At 58.6% G+C, this 15689-nt stretch overlaps 4 protein-coding genes across 4 annotated transcripts; 2 read left to right on the forward strand and 2 right to left on the reverse strand.

Annotated features, from left to right (window-relative positions):
- Nucleotides 1–376: 376 nt before the first annotated feature.
- HRG_02431 (uncharacterized protein) lies at nt 377–1383 on the forward strand (the record flags this gene model as incomplete). Its single annotated transcript, XM_044860902.1, has 2 exons — nt 377–447; nt 507–1383. 2 exons carry the CDS (start codon nt 377–379, stop codon nt 1381–1383), a joined length of 948 nt encoding a protein of 315 aa, XP_044724535.1.
- A 3679-nt stretch (nt 1384–5062) lies between these two features.
- HRG_02432 (DENN (AEX-3) domain-containing protein) lies at nt 5063–8626 on the forward strand (the record flags this gene model as incomplete). The annotated part of the gene is made up of 3 exons (XM_044860903.1): nt 5063–5699; nt 5772–8078; nt 8175–8626. The coding sequence occupies 3 exons, from the start codon at nt 5063–5065 to the stop codon at nt 8624–8626; spliced, it is 3396 nt and encodes a 1131-aa protein (XP_044724536.1).
- An 826-nt stretch (nt 8627–9452) lies between these two features.
- HRG_02433 (uncharacterized protein) lies at nt 9453–11609 on the reverse strand (the record flags this gene model as incomplete). Its single annotated transcript, XM_044860904.1, has 4 exons — nt 9453–10069; nt 10127–10184; nt 10233–10966; nt 11036–11609. The coding sequence occupies 4 exons, from the start codon at nt 11607–11609 to the stop codon at nt 9453–9455; spliced, it is 1983 nt and encodes a 660-aa protein (XP_044724537.1).
- Nucleotides 11610–13318: 1709 nt separating this feature from the next.
- Nucleotides 13319–15136, reverse strand: HRG_02434 (impB/mucB/samB family domain-containing protein; the record flags this gene model as incomplete). The annotated part of the gene is made up of 3 exons (XM_044860905.1): nt 13319–14646; nt 14721–15018; nt 15077–15136. The coding sequence occupies 3 exons, from the start codon at nt 15134–15136 to the stop codon at nt 13319–13321; spliced, it is 1686 nt and encodes a 561-aa protein (XP_044724538.1).
- Nucleotides 15137–15689: the final 553 nt, after the last annotated feature.

Consider the following 15689-nt stretch of genomic DNA (forward strand, 5'->3'; position numbering starts at 1 on the left):
GAACACAAGGCTAATTACGGAATTCAGTCAGAGATGTATCGATGGATCGAAATCCGCTGCATAAAGGGAAGAGGCGATGCAGCATTTGCTTGAGCTAAGGGACCAGGCAGAGGGCCATGGCGTAGATTGTGATGTGAGCCCAGGAACTCGTGGATCTGGAGGAGACTCATGGTCACCGTATTTCAACGAGACAAAGGGAAAAGGGTGCTCGCGGTGGAAGCGTGAATGAGGTTGGATGGTGGTAGAGCGCCGATCGGCGTGGGTCTCGGCGTGTATCATGCCGGAGCTTATCGATAGGACCGCCCACCTTAGCCGGGGCATGCCTTTGCGACAGACCGCCTCCCCCGTGATAGAAATCAACAGCAATTGCCTCAAGATGAGCCACCAGAGACAAGCCTCGCACGACCCCATTAAGGAACCTCACTACGTCTCTGTCAAAGTCCTAAGGCAAACATCCCGCATCGCCATGTCTCGACGGGCCGGCCGACTGACCACAGGCACCATAGGCTCTCGCGCCCGTCGCTCGTCACGCAGTATCCCATCGAAGCGCCCCTCTCGACGACGGCGACGCGGCCGGCTTTCGCACCCGCCTCTCTGGCCTACCAATCTGACGCAGACACAAACCCGGCCCCGTTCCTCCTCAGCCCGATACTGAACCTCCCCGTGTCCTTTGGCTCCGCCTACGTGGGCGAAACGTTCAGCTGCACCCTCTGCGCAAACAACGATCTCCCGGCCGACTCGGTCAAGAGAATATGCGATGTGCGCATCGAGGCGGAGATGAAGACGCCCGGCCCGGGCGCGGCACATGAACTGGACCTCATTCCGGAGGGCGATGGCATTGGGGCTGGGACGGACCTCGAGGCTGGCGGGACGCTGCAAAAAGTCGTCTCGTTTGACCTGAAGGATGAGGGCAACCACGTGCTCGCTGTGACGGTGAGCTACTACGAAGCCTCGGAGACTAGCGGGCGGACGAGGACGTTTAGAAAACTGTACCAGTTCATCTGCAAGGCGTCTCTTATTGTGCGGACCAAGGTCGGGGTGCTTGGCGCCGACGGCGAGGGGAGGAGGAGATGGGTGCTCGAGGCGCAGCTTGAGAACTGCAGCGAGGACATTGTGCAGTTGGAAAAGGTGGTGATGGAACTGGACGAGGGATTCAAGTACGGCGACTGCAACTGGGAGACGAGCGGGGGCGAAAAGCCGGTGCTACATCCGGGCGAGGTGGAGCAGGTGTGCTTCGTCATCGAGGACGAGGAGAAGAAACAGAGCGAGGACGCCGCGGACGGCAGGGTCGCGTTTGGGGTCCTGGGCATTGGGTGGCGGGGGCAGATGGGCAACCGAGGATTCCTGTCCACGGGGAGGCTCGGGACGCGGGTGGACAGGTGAGGACACGGGAACAGACTTGAAGGCACTCAAGGTGGAGACCAAGGCAGTCGGGGGGCAATGCCGTCGGAAGACTCGGGGCCGAAGAAGGGATGCCTGAGAGCCGGGCCGGGGCGGCGGCTGGCACTGCGGTCCAGGCACGGCGAGGGCTGTGGTGTTTCGGACGCCGGGTTCATGCAGAGTGTAATAGTGTACGGCGACCCACGCGGGTTCCGCGATAGGCCAGGCTCGACGGCCGCGGCATGGAAGGTTGAGGCTCTCGGACCTCTCTCGGGTACCGCAAATGGCTAGCTCCCTGTTGGCTCGCATCTGGAGAGAAAAGTCAGCTTGTAGTTTGTTACGTACGTACTAGCTTTTCTGGTGGCCAACAAGACGCAGCGCCGCACAGACAGGGGAGTTCTTTGTCAGCCGCGGAGGTGAGACGGTGATGGCGTGGCCGCGAAGTCGCAAGAAGTAGTTGGGAAGAAAGGCTGCGCGGTTGGACACTGATGCGTGGCGATGCGATTGGATCTACTCGACAGAAGCTGTGTATTGGGATGTGACAGTTTGGGCGTCTAGATGATAGTGTAAGAGGCTGCATCTCGGTGAGCGGGCGGCTGAAGCAGGGCGGGAAAAGCACCGGTCAAAAGAAGGCCCCAAAAGAGGGGAGAGAGACCCCCCGGCCGCCATGTCGTTGGGGCTACCCCGGATTCGCGCGGAAGAGGGCAGCTCGAGGTTGGACCCACGATGTCTGTCGCCCGCTTTTCCCTCGCCGACTCGATCACGACGCCGACTCGTAATTATGTACTTAAGCCTTTTTGCTCGGCTTGCTTTTCTCATGGCTTGTGCAGCAGCAATTTTTTTTTTGACCGTGACGATGCAATGCAGACTTGCGCAGGTACTGCACCTACAGCCTACAGGGCAGCGGGCCGTTTTTGCTCCCTTGCACGTGGCTGCTGCGTTCGGCTCGGGCATGGCGCTGTTCCGACTACCGAGCGCCCACGCTAGGAGGCTTGACGCGGTACTCGGTACACGGCAGGACCAAGAGCAAATGAGGAGGTTGGTGCGTGTGCATGTGGCTTGTCTGGTGGCGGATTTACAGTACGTACACGTACGGGGTAGAATACTTGGCGTCCCTCAGCGCGAGCTCATACATATCTCTACCTAACATACAAGCCAAACCGTACTTTTGCTCTAGCATTGAACCAGGAAAGTAAGGTGGTATTGATGCAGCAGTCGAGCGCGTTGCCGTGGGCGGTGGAGTCGTCGCACAGCATGTCTGGTTACTAGGTACCTATACGGACGTGAGTACTCGGCATATACTTCGTATTGCATGTACTTTTGGCATGGTTGGTTAGGTACTTTCAAGGTTTGGCCCTGCGGTAAAAATAGGTAATGGGCCGCTTTCCCAATCTGCAAGCCCCTGATCGCCTGCAGCATTGGCCCCTGGGAGTTCCTCCTTCCAAGTCTAAGGAAACGGGCTCATGAGCGGTGACCATCTCCATCTGTTCCCATGCCCTGTTGTCTGGCAAAGTACATACAACTTGGCATCTCTGTCAATATTTTCTCATGCTTTGCCTGGAGAAGAGCCGGCCTTCCTTCAACTTGGGATTTTAGTTGCTGCTTCTGACGTCATTGAGAAACCTCATCGTTCCCTGCATTTGTTATCGCGAAATGGGTCTCTCGTCGGCCTATATGCCGCGCGTCCCCAGACTTGCGGAGTAAAGATTTGGCCCAGTGCCGAGCGAGCTGACCTGCTCTTCGTGTCTGCTTTGTCATTATGAGAAGGAATTCGTTTCTCCCTGCGCGGTATTTGTAGTCGTGCCATCTCGACTCTCCGCAGCGTCATGGGAAAAGGAAAAAAAGCCCACACAAACAGACGGGGGTACCTTGGGTCCATCGCCAATGCCTAATTGGGCTCATTGCCAATGCCATGGTACCGGCTCTGCGCTGGATGACGTCCGTTTTGCAGCCAAGAGACGGGGCAAAACTGGGCAAAACTGGGAACTGGATACGTGCGGTATTTATAACTCCTGGAATGGGGTTTATAGTGGCCAGGGAATGACTCGCGAGAGTCTTGAAACGAGGCAAGCGCATCGAGTGCCTTCTCCACAAGTGCCCCCATCCGAGAGGACGGCGGGTACCGTTGCGCCTTGGCACGGACCAAATCCAAGGTCTGACCGGGCTTGGACAGGAAAGATGGAAAAGGGGATGGTGCCAAGACATGTATGTGCCTTGCAGGAGGAGGAAAGGCGGTGGAAGGCCATTCGTGAGCTTGAGTTGGGCGCTAATTAATTACACCACAGCGCAGCAAAGTTGGGGAGATGAAAAGCTGGGTCGGCGGATCGCCAAGGCCAATCCTGTGTGCTACAGTACTACTATCAAGTACTGCCAGGGTACACGACGACAATTGAGAGCGACGACAATGGGGTCCCGCGCGCTCCACCGAGGAGCCTTCGTGTTAAGCAAGGAGGCTCTGTACCTTGGGTACGGAGTACTTTGGGTGCCTTACCATTTGGTGTACAACGGCCGTTGCAGGAGCCCTAAGCCTAGACCCAGGCCAGGCGGCGTCCGTCCCCTCCACAATTGCATGTACAAAGTGGTATGCATGTATCCGTTGCGCATCGTATAATCTTGTACCCCTGTATACCTAGGTACCTACCTATCCTGGGTCCAAGCACGCGCTCTCTCTTGTTGATGGAAGAGCATCATCATCATCTCAGGTACCCGCGACGTGCCATCCCCTCCGAACCTAAAGTACCCTAGCACTCTGCTGCCCTGACGCTGGCGCTGGCGTCTCCCCCCCCCCATCTCTCTCCACTTGGCCCCAACCTAACCTCAGCAAACAACGACTTTACGTGCAAGCGCGTAATAACGGGGTCTGATGGTTTGCGACGACTTGCTCCGTAACAACATGCATACGAAATCCCCAGGGCACACCAAGTAGATAGTACCAGGTTCTCTGGGCAGCCTACCTAACCAAAGCTTGCCTCGCATTGCCCGTCTTTTGGCTGTTTGTTCCCCATCCGCCTACCTAGGTACTCACTCCTGTGCATATCCATTTGCCTCCGGACTCTTCTCCTGCAAACCGTCTCTCCCGCCGTCTGCTCAGGTTCGCACCGCGTCTGCTCGACAATCAGCGATAAGCCCGCTCGAGGTCCCATTCCTCAACCTGTCACACCCCCCCTCCCGTTTCGGAGCCGACGATCCAGTCGCCCCCTTCGTCGACCAATCCAACCCCCCTGTTGTCGTTGCACCACTTCGCCTCACAGGTGCGGCGGACGGCCATCGTCTACTGTATTATATCCGCTGCTGCGACCGTCGTCCAGCGACTTCAAAAACACGCCCTCGGGTCGATCCTCGCGCCTGAGCCCTTTGCCTGCAGCTTGCAGCTGGTGCGTCGCAGCAAAGGGCTTCCAGTCCTCGGAGCCGCAGTAACTTGTCCTAGAACCCCCGCCGCAGCTTTGGGCGGAACCTTTTACCCCCCCTTTTCGTCCTCATTTTTTTCCTCCTCTCCTCTCCTCAAGCCTGCCATCACCCTTTCCGCCTTTCCCCTCATTCTCGCCCGCCCCGGAGTCCAGTCAAGCCAAGCAAGAGAGGAGAGAGAGGGCAGGGAGCTCTTCTCCCTTGGTCTCTCCCCACGCCGCCTCTCGCATTCCGTCGCCCGCGCCCCCAGCTCGACGCTGGCCAGCCCTGACATGTCATGGAGGAACCCTCGACTCCCCTGGCCGACTACTTCTGGATCGCCGGAGTAGAGTCGATATCCCATGACGATGGGCTGCAGCCGATGCACCTTCCTGTCGGCTCCACCATTTGCGAGCATGGCGAGCCCGACCCAAACTCCTTCAATGGCCAGCCCAAGACGACCGCTGCACGCCACTCGCGCCAGAGCTCCGCCAATCGCCTGTCCAAGATTTCCGTCGACGGCCGCTTCTCGATCAGCACGCTCGACGAGCTCGATGGTAATACCAGGAGCAACAGGAGCAGCGCCACGATAAAGCCTGTCCGCCGCTCGGGATCCAATGGCGCTGCCACCAACGGTGGCCTTCCTGCGGACGCCGCCCACGTCCCCCAGATGGGCGACTTCGACTTCGACTCGGCCCTCATCAAGTTTGCCGCCGAGCGCGAGCATTTCCTCGATGACCTGTCCTTCTCAGCCGGTGCAAAGACGCAGGCGAGACCACCCATGGTCAATCCTCGTGCCGAGCGTATACGTGCCGAGGAGAGCGCGTCGAGCGGCAGGGTCAGCCCCTTGAAGAGCCTCAAGGGCAGCATCCGCCGCAAGATCAGCTTTAGGGACATGAACAGCATGCGCAAGCAGCCCAGCTCCGCTAGACAGGGCCCTTCCAACAGAGCAGGTTGGTCTTCCCCGGGAAACACCTCCAACCGCCCTACTAACCAGCCCGCCCTAGCCTCTGTGCGGACGACAAGACGCCTCAGCAACTACAACTCTGTCATTCCTCCCCCAGAACCCTTGAATACAGACCCCGACATGCATCCCCTCAAGAGGCGCTTCGAGCCCGTGCTCCTTGACCGATACCCACCAAAGTCTGCCATAGACGAGATCCCCAAGCGTGGCAAGTTTCCCGACTACGTCCCCATGTTCGCCTTCCCAAACGACATCCAGATTGTCTCGTCCGACGATCGACCACGCTCGACATGGCATGGCTTTACCATGACTTCGGACGACAACTCCAAGCTTTACGGCATCACCATCATCATATGGACAGCTCTCACGGCCGACGTGGCCGACGAGATTGAGACAAAGTGCGAGCAATGGCGCCAGAACCACATGTCCAATGAGGAACGGGAGCTAGCAGCGAGCTTGGGGGTGCGCCTGGCTGGCGAACGGTCACATCTCTCCCACCTGCTGTCAAAACTCCCGACAATTCCTTCTGGATCCCCGGCCCGCGACAGACTCGAAGACGAGATCGGCTCCGTCGAAGAGAAGATTGCCCTCATGACGGACATGCTACGGCCCTTGAGACACGGTGCCGCCTCTAAGATCGAGGGCCTCACCGCCGGCGAGAGCGGCCTGTGGATACCGCGCGCATACGGCATCCTAGGCAGAGACGCTGCCAACATGAGCTTTTGGAAGGAATGGCTCAAGTCCATTCTTGTCCCCATGACCGATGGCAGCGTTCTGCGGGTGCCCCCGAGCTCCCCCAAGGTGGGCCGCTGGCAGCCCTTGGAACGCTACGTCGTCAATTTCTGCACAGAGGCCTTCAGTCCCCTCGGGTCCAAGACGCAGGTGGAGCTGGGCGTTAGAGAGCTGAGGCTCTACTCGCGCAAGGAGGGCAGCAACGAACTGCCGGGGTCCAGGACCATCGACCTTTACGCCCTTTTCAGATGTCTGTCTCTGGAGAACATTGTGGCGCTCTTCGAGTACGCAATGTCCGAGTCACGCATCATCTTCCTTTCGTCCCATACCAGCATGCTGCATCTGGCTTGCCATGCGCTGGTCAACTTGCTGTATCCTTTCAAGTGGGCCAGCATCTTCATCCCCGTCTTGCCCGCGAGACTCATCTCGGCCCTCGAGGCCCCGTGTCCCTATATTGTCGGCGTTGAGCGCCGTTATGAGAGAATCGAGCTGCCCGAGGACGACTACGTTCTCGTCGACCTGGATCAGGACACCATCGACGCCACCTCTCAGCCGCATCGGCTGCCGAGGCCACATCGACGGAAGCTCATGTCGCTTTTGCAGGTGGCAGCGTCTCATACCCTACGCTTCGGGGTGTCTGTCGGCCCGCCTCCGTACGCCATCGAGTCGTTTCCCTACGATTCCTTCTCATCCGAAAACGGCTCCGTTTTCTCCCCAACTCCCCCGCCGGCCACCCTGGGCAAATGGGTCTCTCAAAACTCGTCCAGTTTCGCCGAGCCGGACCCTGCCGACCAAGTCCACCCTCCCGTCTTCAATGCCTTCACCGTCTCCGCTGTTGACAGCGCAAAGCCCGACCGGCCTGGAACGAGCAAGTCGAGCAGGACCAGCCCCGAATCCTCGGTTTCCCCGGCTTCTACCAAGTTTCCGCCCATGCCCACCACTCCACTGTCGCGCAGCGATTCCGGCTTTGCCCTGACAGCCACTCTACGCGAAAAGCGCTCGGGGCACTTTGGTGAGGAAAAGGGTCGCCGAAGCTCATCATTTGGTCTGGACAAGTTCCATCCAACCCACCGACCGGGCGTGCCCTTCCTCAACGGGCACCAGCCCAACGCCTCCATCTCGGGCATCTCAGTCGACTCGCAGTCCTCGTTTGGAGGCGGCTATGCACCGTCCACGTACGCGCAGTCGACACTGGCCGCCTCGACCATTATGCCCAACATGCAGATCCAGCCTGTGCACAACACGGAGTCGACGATGTGGGTGGAGGGTCACTGCTTCGATCTCAACCCTCGGGACTCGTCTTCGGCATGCACTATTTGTGACGATCGGCCCGACGGCGACGGCATCTACCAGTGTGCGTCTTGCAAGACCTTGGCGCACGGCAGGTGCCTCGGCCAGGTGTCGCTCGTGTGCCCAGAAGCCTTCCATGCGGACCGAGTCAGGGCCGCATTCGTGCGGTGCATGGCCAGCCTCATGTACACGTACCGCAAGCATCTTGGTCGGCCATCGAAGCAACAGAAGAGCAACGGCCAGCTGTACGCCTTTGACATGGATGGATTCATCCGGGGCCTCCCGCATGATCAGCAGGAGTATGCCACAATGCTGCGGGATACACAGGGTATGTGTTCGACGCTCTTCGTCTCTCCTTTTGGCTTTGCTCCCATGTTTGGCAATCGCCAGCCGTCTATCCACATGCTAATCTACGTGCAAACAGCCTTCAACGAGTTCATCCACCACCGCGAAACGCTGGCACCGATGGATCCGACTGTTCGGCTGTTCGACGAGATCATCATGGCGAAGAAGGCCCGCGGCCGCCCTGGCCTCCCCTCGGGCCTGTCGCGCCTGTCGACAATCCGAGCGTCTCATGGCGCGTCGGCCAACGCCTGGAACATGGCACCGCCGTCACGCAGCGCAGCCAGCAAAGCCCCCGCCTACTTGGCGGACAAATCCGACCACATCTGGCGCACTGCTTCGGTGCCTCTGCCCAAGGGCAACTTCCCTGGCGAGTACCGCTCAGTCGTCACCCGCGTCCCATCCCGTCTCGACCGCTCCCTCATGCGCGAGCCACGCGCCATCCAAGGAGTGCCTCGCCTGGAGCAGAGGGGTGCCAGGGGCCTTGTCCGCAAGCAAGTACCCAGCATGCTCGGCATGACGCCGCCGGCATGACTTGTCCCCTTTGCGGCCCTCTCGGCCGCGCCGTCGTCCTCTCAGCGGGTGCCGTAATGCCGTGGCCCCCGGCCTGCAAAACCTTTGCGCGTTTCCCCAGACGCGGGCACTCGCGGGCATCCCGCTGGGAGACCTCGAGTCACACCTTCACCTGCTTGTACTATACCACTCTTCTTCTTGTTGTCTTTTTGCGCCATTGTGTAATGTACCAGCCAAAACATACGTTCGCCGAGGGGACGGGGCAGTGTGGAGGCCCCGATCATGGAGGGAATACCAGAACCAATGTGGAAAAAGAAGAGGCAAGGCGAGCGGGAAAGGGGGGGGGGGATGGGGAAGGAAGGGAAGGGAAAAACCTGGCACGTTCACCAGACGGACCTCATGGGCTCCTGTCTCTTTTCTCTCGGTCGGGGTTTTTGCCGTTGTCCTGCCTTGTCTCGATAGCCGGAGCTGGGGTCATCGGCAGGCGCAGGTAGGCGGGCTTTGGACTATCCGAGCCGTGGCAGCATCAGCAGCATTGTGTGCATGCATGCATTTGTACATGTTTACCTTAAGTTGAAGCAGGCTCCGGCGGCATCAGGGACGTCTCGTTGGGACGGGACGGGAGCCGCCCAACAGAGAAAATACATCAAGCGAATCCAGAGGGGCATTTCGGTGTCAATTCAAATCGGTGGTATCTTGATGGCGAATGTCAATGCAGCTACCTAAACTCCATTCCTTGACCCCGGTTGTCTCCCAAGGCGCTGAATAACAAGGCTTGCCAACCAGTCACGGCAAGCGTCGAGATGCCTGTGATGTACAAACACCCGTCTTCGTCGTGGACCAGCACCTACTTGGCCGACTTCGCCCTTTTCGACCCCGGCCGCTTCTGGACGCGATCCGCCCTTGGGGCCGCCTTTGGGGCCGCCTTGGCCTCGATGCCCTCCCAGCCAATGTCTTCGAGAATCCGGCCTGTGAGGTTCTGGTAGTCCAGGTGGCCTCGCGGAAGGTCTTCGACGCAGTGATTCTCCACCCCATGCGCCCCCTGAATCTCCTGCAGGCCGGCAACGCCGAAATGGATATTCGAGGTGCGATAGAGGAAGCCAAGGATGAAGTCTTGTTCCGAGTACACATTCACCAGTCGGCCCGTCACGACGCTCTTGAGAGTAAGCCACACGCGGCTCTCCGACGGGGCCGGCGTGCCCATCATGACGACCGAGTCGATCAATCCAAACTGGCGGCGCTCCGCCAGCACCATGAGGCACGTGTAAATGGCCCGGGATGCCAGGCCGTAGCCGATGAGGGAGACGGATCGCTCTCCTTGAAACTTGTGCCGAACAATGGCATCGGCGAGAAGGGCGCCCGCTTTCTCGGCTCGCACCATTCCCATGCTCCACGGGTTGTCGATGATCTTGCTGATCTTGAGCAAAGAAACGGGCCAGTGGGAATCCATGAGGCTCGAAAAGACTGCCGACGAATTAGTGGGTGAACAGGGTCAGCAGACAGCAACAATCGTCCACTTACTTGACCGCGTCATTATCTCCTTCTTGGCGCTGGCCCAAGCCGTACTCTTGATGACAGTCTCGAGCGCGCCTCCCAAGTTCGTGAGGGCGGCCACCTCCCATCGCACCGCGTATGACTCGGCCGACGGACCAAGGCATTGCCATGGCTTGACCACGTCCTTCTCCTCAGAGAGACAACCACTCATGGCAATGGTCAGACGAAGCCTGCGATTCTCGGCTGGCGTCTCTCTCGCGCCGCGATATTCGGAACGTGTATCGTCGTACAAGCGAAGAAAGGCGAAATCCTGGATCTCCCGGCAACAACCCTCCAACATTTTGCTGGTCGGTCTGACAGGGCTGATGCCATAGAGATTACCGAGCAGGTGGCCGTGCTCTGCCATGGGTCCGAGTAGTCCTGCCACAGCAGCAACTGTCAAGCCAGCGCCATTTTGCACGCTGCCAACACCCTCTGCCTTGAGCCGGACCGCGACGCTATCGTTGAGGCCAGAACCGCCTCCGAGGCCAGCCCTGCACCGGCGAGGGCCTTTGCTCTCTTCTGGTTTTGGGTCGAGCTCCTGGGCCTCGGCGAACTGAAGTGCGGTTTTGGCGAGTGCTCGAGAAACGCGGAGCTCATCGCCCTGATATAAGTCTCGGGAAAGACTCAGGGACGACGAAAGGTGAAGCAACAAGACTCGAGCGTTTGCGCCGTATTCCTGCAGCGATAAAACGAGCAAGATGGCGACATGGAGCAGAATCTTTCTTTTCTCGAGGTGCAGAGCCCACAGAGTGTTTGGGATCGGCGGAAACGTCTTGGCAAGCTCAGGGTCCATGGGGTTCGTAGGGACTCGCGGTGGTCCTGTGCCTCATTAGCATAGGGATGCTACGAGAGAAGCAATGCCGCGAAGCAAGGCAGGCGGCTGCAGCTTCATACCGATCGCCAGAGTCGAGCTATTGCCGCCGTTTCCAGCGCCAGTGCGTGCACCTCGTCCACGAAAGCCACCACGAGGCCCGCGGCCGCCCCGACCTCGAGGGTTACCCAGAGCAGCAGGCGTTTCATGGATGTGGATTTCTCGAGTGCGCTGGATGACTGTGTTCTGCCACTTTCGGAAAAAAACGAGAGCTTCCTTCTTCAGCTCGCGCAGCTGAGGCGTCATTGCCTCGGCCTCTTCCTTTTCGACGATCTCATGGGCCTTGGCGAAAGACTTGGACCCATCGCCGGCAACCTCGTGCTGTGACGAAGGAGCCGCAGATGCTTTCATGTCCTTGTCGCCCGCATGGCAGCCAAAGATGGCAAACGAAAGCCAGTGGGTATGGTGCTCGCGTCCGGCGTGCAAGGTGGCGACGGGAGGAGAATCAAAGATAGCACTGACGTCGTTGTGCATCTTGTCCGTGATGGCACTGACTAGAGTAGTCAAGTCGTTTCTCTCGGCGATGGAGATGACGCCAGTCAAGTCGACGGGGCGACGAAACGACTGATGGCCGCTTCCACGGCTGCCCCGTCCCATGGTGAAGGCTCGCGAGGCGGAGAGCCTTTGCCCTCGCGGTTTGCTATTCGGCAAGGGGGATCAGACGGAGTGGACGACGAGGTTCAAACGCCCGATAGGGGGGGGGGAGGCTCGAGACAGCGATAAGCTGCGGTCAGGAGAGTTTGGAATAAGAAGTTGGAAGCGAACAGAGAACAAGTCTCGAATCTATGGATGAAACGAAAAAGGGGGAACGAACGAGAAATGGCAGCAGGAGCCTGCCGCTTCCTCTTCCGCTTCTCTCAAGACGTGTTGCAGCTGGCGAATCGAGGGCGAATGACTGCAGTTGGCTGGGTGGAGGGCAGCTGTCGTTGCTGGTGGCGACGAGGATCGTTTGCGGGCGGGCGACGATGACAGGCCATGCCATGCCAATGGCCGAACCGACACCTGACAAAAGACGGACCAAAAGTCGAGCGCGGGTGCTTGAACGACGGAACGGGGCTTGTTGCTGAGTAAAGGAGAGGAAACAACAAGAGGATATGCAAGCTCGGCTAAAAGGAAGAGGTGAGGGACAGAGATAGTTTGAGAGAAAGAGGCCAGTGCTAGGGTGCTGCTGTTCCTTCCCTCCCAGCTTGTTGCCCTCCCAGACGGACAGCCACTTGCCTCTCTCCTCCTTCATCTGAACCCTGGACAGAGCACGAAACGATGTCGAGCACCATCATTTTCACGCCGCATCACGACGAGCAGCCTGGCTTTGCCCCTCCAGTTGTCAGGCTTGATTCTCCTCCCCTGGAAATCAGTCTCGATTCTAGGAAAGGGATCCAGATCCTCCGTCCCTCTGCACCCTTTCATCCACACATCTTTATTAGTTGGCAGCACAATGGCTGACGATTCTCCCTTCAGGCCCTCGTCCGTGCCGAGTCTCGTCTTTGTCCGCGATGCGTTTGCCCGACCAGCCAGTCAGCCGTCCACCGTGCACAGAATAAAGGGGCCGCTTCTCCCACGAATAAATGACGCCTGCAACGAGGAACGCCCAAGACACCCAGAATTCCTTGGAGCCGGGTCAAATTGTTTCCCATGAAAGGACATGTTGGGCAAAGGGTGCATGGCTCGCCATGGCCTTCACTCGCCCGCTCCTGGTCTGCGCGCCACGGATGCTGCAACAACCCGACGCTCCCAGCTGATTGACAGGCTTTACCTAACCCGCAAGCGCGCTCCGTTCCCAACGGCGTGTCAAAGGAACGGCTGTGGCTTCCACTATTTATACCTTCCCGTAGAGAGCCCCGTTGCACATGGCAAACTTGAGTCTGCGCCCCTTCCCTGTTGCGAACAGCAGTGAATGCAGACTGAATCTTGATGGGAGGGCATGGCTGAGTATATCAAGTGTGCTGTTCACAAGCTCAAGGTCTTTGACACTTATCGAGCCAATACAAGTCGGCCACTTGTCGCCGCTTCGCAATCCTGCCGCGCAGGCCCTTTCCTGGGCATCTCGTCCGTTTGTCGACACCATGCTGCGGCGCGTGCCACGCTTAACCACCGCCGGTTGCCTCCAACCATCAGCGCACTCTAGGCATCCGACGACGTGTCACCAAGATATCTTCCCCTGGGTCAAGGGCCCAAGGTCGTTCTTGCCAAGTGATTGCTCGATAAGGGCGCCGCCATGTCCTCTATAATGGTCTCGAGAGGCTGCACGGATCTAATCTTGGGTCCACAGACTAGACGAGGCCGCATAAAATGACAGCTCATCTTCATCAGTCTTCCAGCTCGTGGTATCTCGCATGCGCAGGCATGGCGAACTGAGGAACGAAATGGCCGCATGTTTGGCACAATGGATGCACGGTGTTGTCCCAGGTAGGGTTCATGTCCAGTTCCTCAAATGTTGCCTCCCCCGTACTGTCGTCTGATTCATTCTCAGAGACGCGTGTGACTCTCCACGGGAGCAGCACTTCGTCCTGCTTCTTGAACATGACACCAATGTCCCGCCCCGCTCCCGTCCGGTCATCGGCAGCGCCGGGTACCATGTTGACGACGCAGATGTTTAACAGCTGCAGATTCCACCTCTGTTCTTTGTCGCTTTGCATGCGGCGGAGCAGCGGCAGCAGAGCCTCGGCAACTAGCTGCTGCGCCATGTCGTCTATATCGGCCTCGAGGTCAAAGATGAAGTTGGGTAGCGGGCCTGAGCGAGACACGCGGCTGAAGCTTCGGTTCTGGCTATGGCTCGAGCCCTGTCTAATCGGCCACGATCGGATAGACAGGCGCAGCGTCTTTGGTCTTGCAATCCACTTTTGCGTGTCCGGAGTGATCGCATCGTCGTCGCGGACGACAAGGTCTATTCGCATCCTCCGTACAAGGGAACATGATAGCTTGTGTAGCTCTGCGATAATCTGCGGTATCGTCTCCAAGCCTTTGTATGTGTCCTCTATGCTGACTTGAGAGGGTATGTCGCTGGCTTCTTTGACCTCGGTCGGGTCTACTCCGTGAAGAAGACCCCAAACTTTTTGTCCAACGCCCTTTTCTGCCCCTGGGCCCCCAAGTATGGTTTCAAGATTGCCAGGCGATAAAATGGCCTGATGGCGGCGGACCTGGCCGACGGTGAGAGACGATTGGAACGAGTGCGAATCCGCAACCAAGGGCCGGCCGAGGACGTGGGATTCCAACAAGAGAGCCGTCTTGAAGCCAAGTCCGGGTACTTGTCGAACCTTGTGGCCGTCCATGAATGCAGCCACATCGTCGTCTTGCAGGGCCGGCAGCGTTGTCTGATTACGGGGCTTGTTGCAACTTCCGACGAGCTTGCTCAAGAGCTTGTTGGTTGCAATGCCACAGGTTGCGGTGTAGCCGAAATCAGTCTCTAATTTGAGTCGCAGGTGGTGCGCGAGATGGGAGCCGAGCAGTAGGCGCAGATAGGTATGGTGCTCGAGCTGTACGCCGGAGGCCGGAAGAGCAACTACACAACCCGCGATTGAGGTCAAGTCGCAGTTGAAACCTAGCTCTGGGTCCTTTCTGGACAAGCAAAAGAAGGACTCGGCTAGAGAGAGGCGATTAAGACATGACATGTTGTAGTCGACAATGTCCGTGACATCTGGATGCACGGTCAGTGACGGCGTCTTGACGCCTTCCACAAAGCAATGGCTGACCGAGGGCGGGCGAGCATACCCATGAAGACCTCGTCGAAGCCGAGGCGCTCAACCCGGTTGTTCCACGAGTAGGATCGGAGGAAAGTGAAGAGCATCTTGCTGACATCGCGGAAAGGGGTCAGATCCTCCCCGTCGACCAGGACGAGGTTGGGACAAATCTGGGTGGCTTCCGAGATAAGCATGAGCTTCCGCACGCCCTGCCTGCGCGCGTTGTAGTTGCACGTGGCCAGGATATTCTTCTGCTTGATGCCCAGAGGGCGAGACCTGAGAGCAGGGTCCTTGTTCTCGAAGACTTGGGCGTAGAAGCAATCATAGTCCTTTAGCGTGGTGAGCGGACAGGGGCGATGGCGGCTGCGAAACAAAGGCAGGACTCACGAATTGCAGTATGACACGGTCGTCCCTGCGCTTGGGCGGCCTCGTCGCCGGCTGCTCCATGGCTGGACTGCGGATGCTACGGGACGGTTTTCATGTACAGAAAATATGAGGATGTGTATTGCGCCATCTGCCACAAGGGAACTATGGCCCGGCGCATTTGCATGGCTGGAGATGTGCTGTGCGTCGTGGTGTTGTTGAGGGAGTGTCGGAGAGACGGGCGCCTGCTGAGTGCTGACAAAGGAGCAATCGTCGGCCCGGCCATTCCTCCTTGCAGCCCGAGGCCAAGGCTTGACGACGACAAAGACTCCTCAGACCAAGGAGTTTGACCTTGCAGATGATGGTCATGGCCAGCAACAACGACAGTCGTCTACGCGCTCGCACGGCCTTGACGTCAGGTCAGGTGAAGCATGGAGCAAACAGCAGAAAGAGCCGCCGCCAAAGTCAGCCCAAGTCGACACGCAGACGCTCGTCTTGTTCGCTGGAAAGTCATGGTCATGCGGCTAATGTCAGACCAACAGAAGCGTCTACTACCGTGCGCATGGCCATGGCCTTGGTGATGCCGGCCTTGCCGCCCCCCATCACCACGACTTCAGCGATCTACCGCGCCGCCAGC

This window comes from Hirsutella rhossiliensis (assembly GCF_020360975.1).
Source record: "Hirsutella rhossiliensis strain HR02 chromosome Unknown scaffold00002, whole genome shotgun sequence".
Taxonomy (NCBI): domain Eukaryota; kingdom Fungi; phylum Ascomycota; class Sordariomycetes; order Hypocreales; family Ophiocordycipitaceae; genus Hirsutella; species Hirsutella rhossiliensis.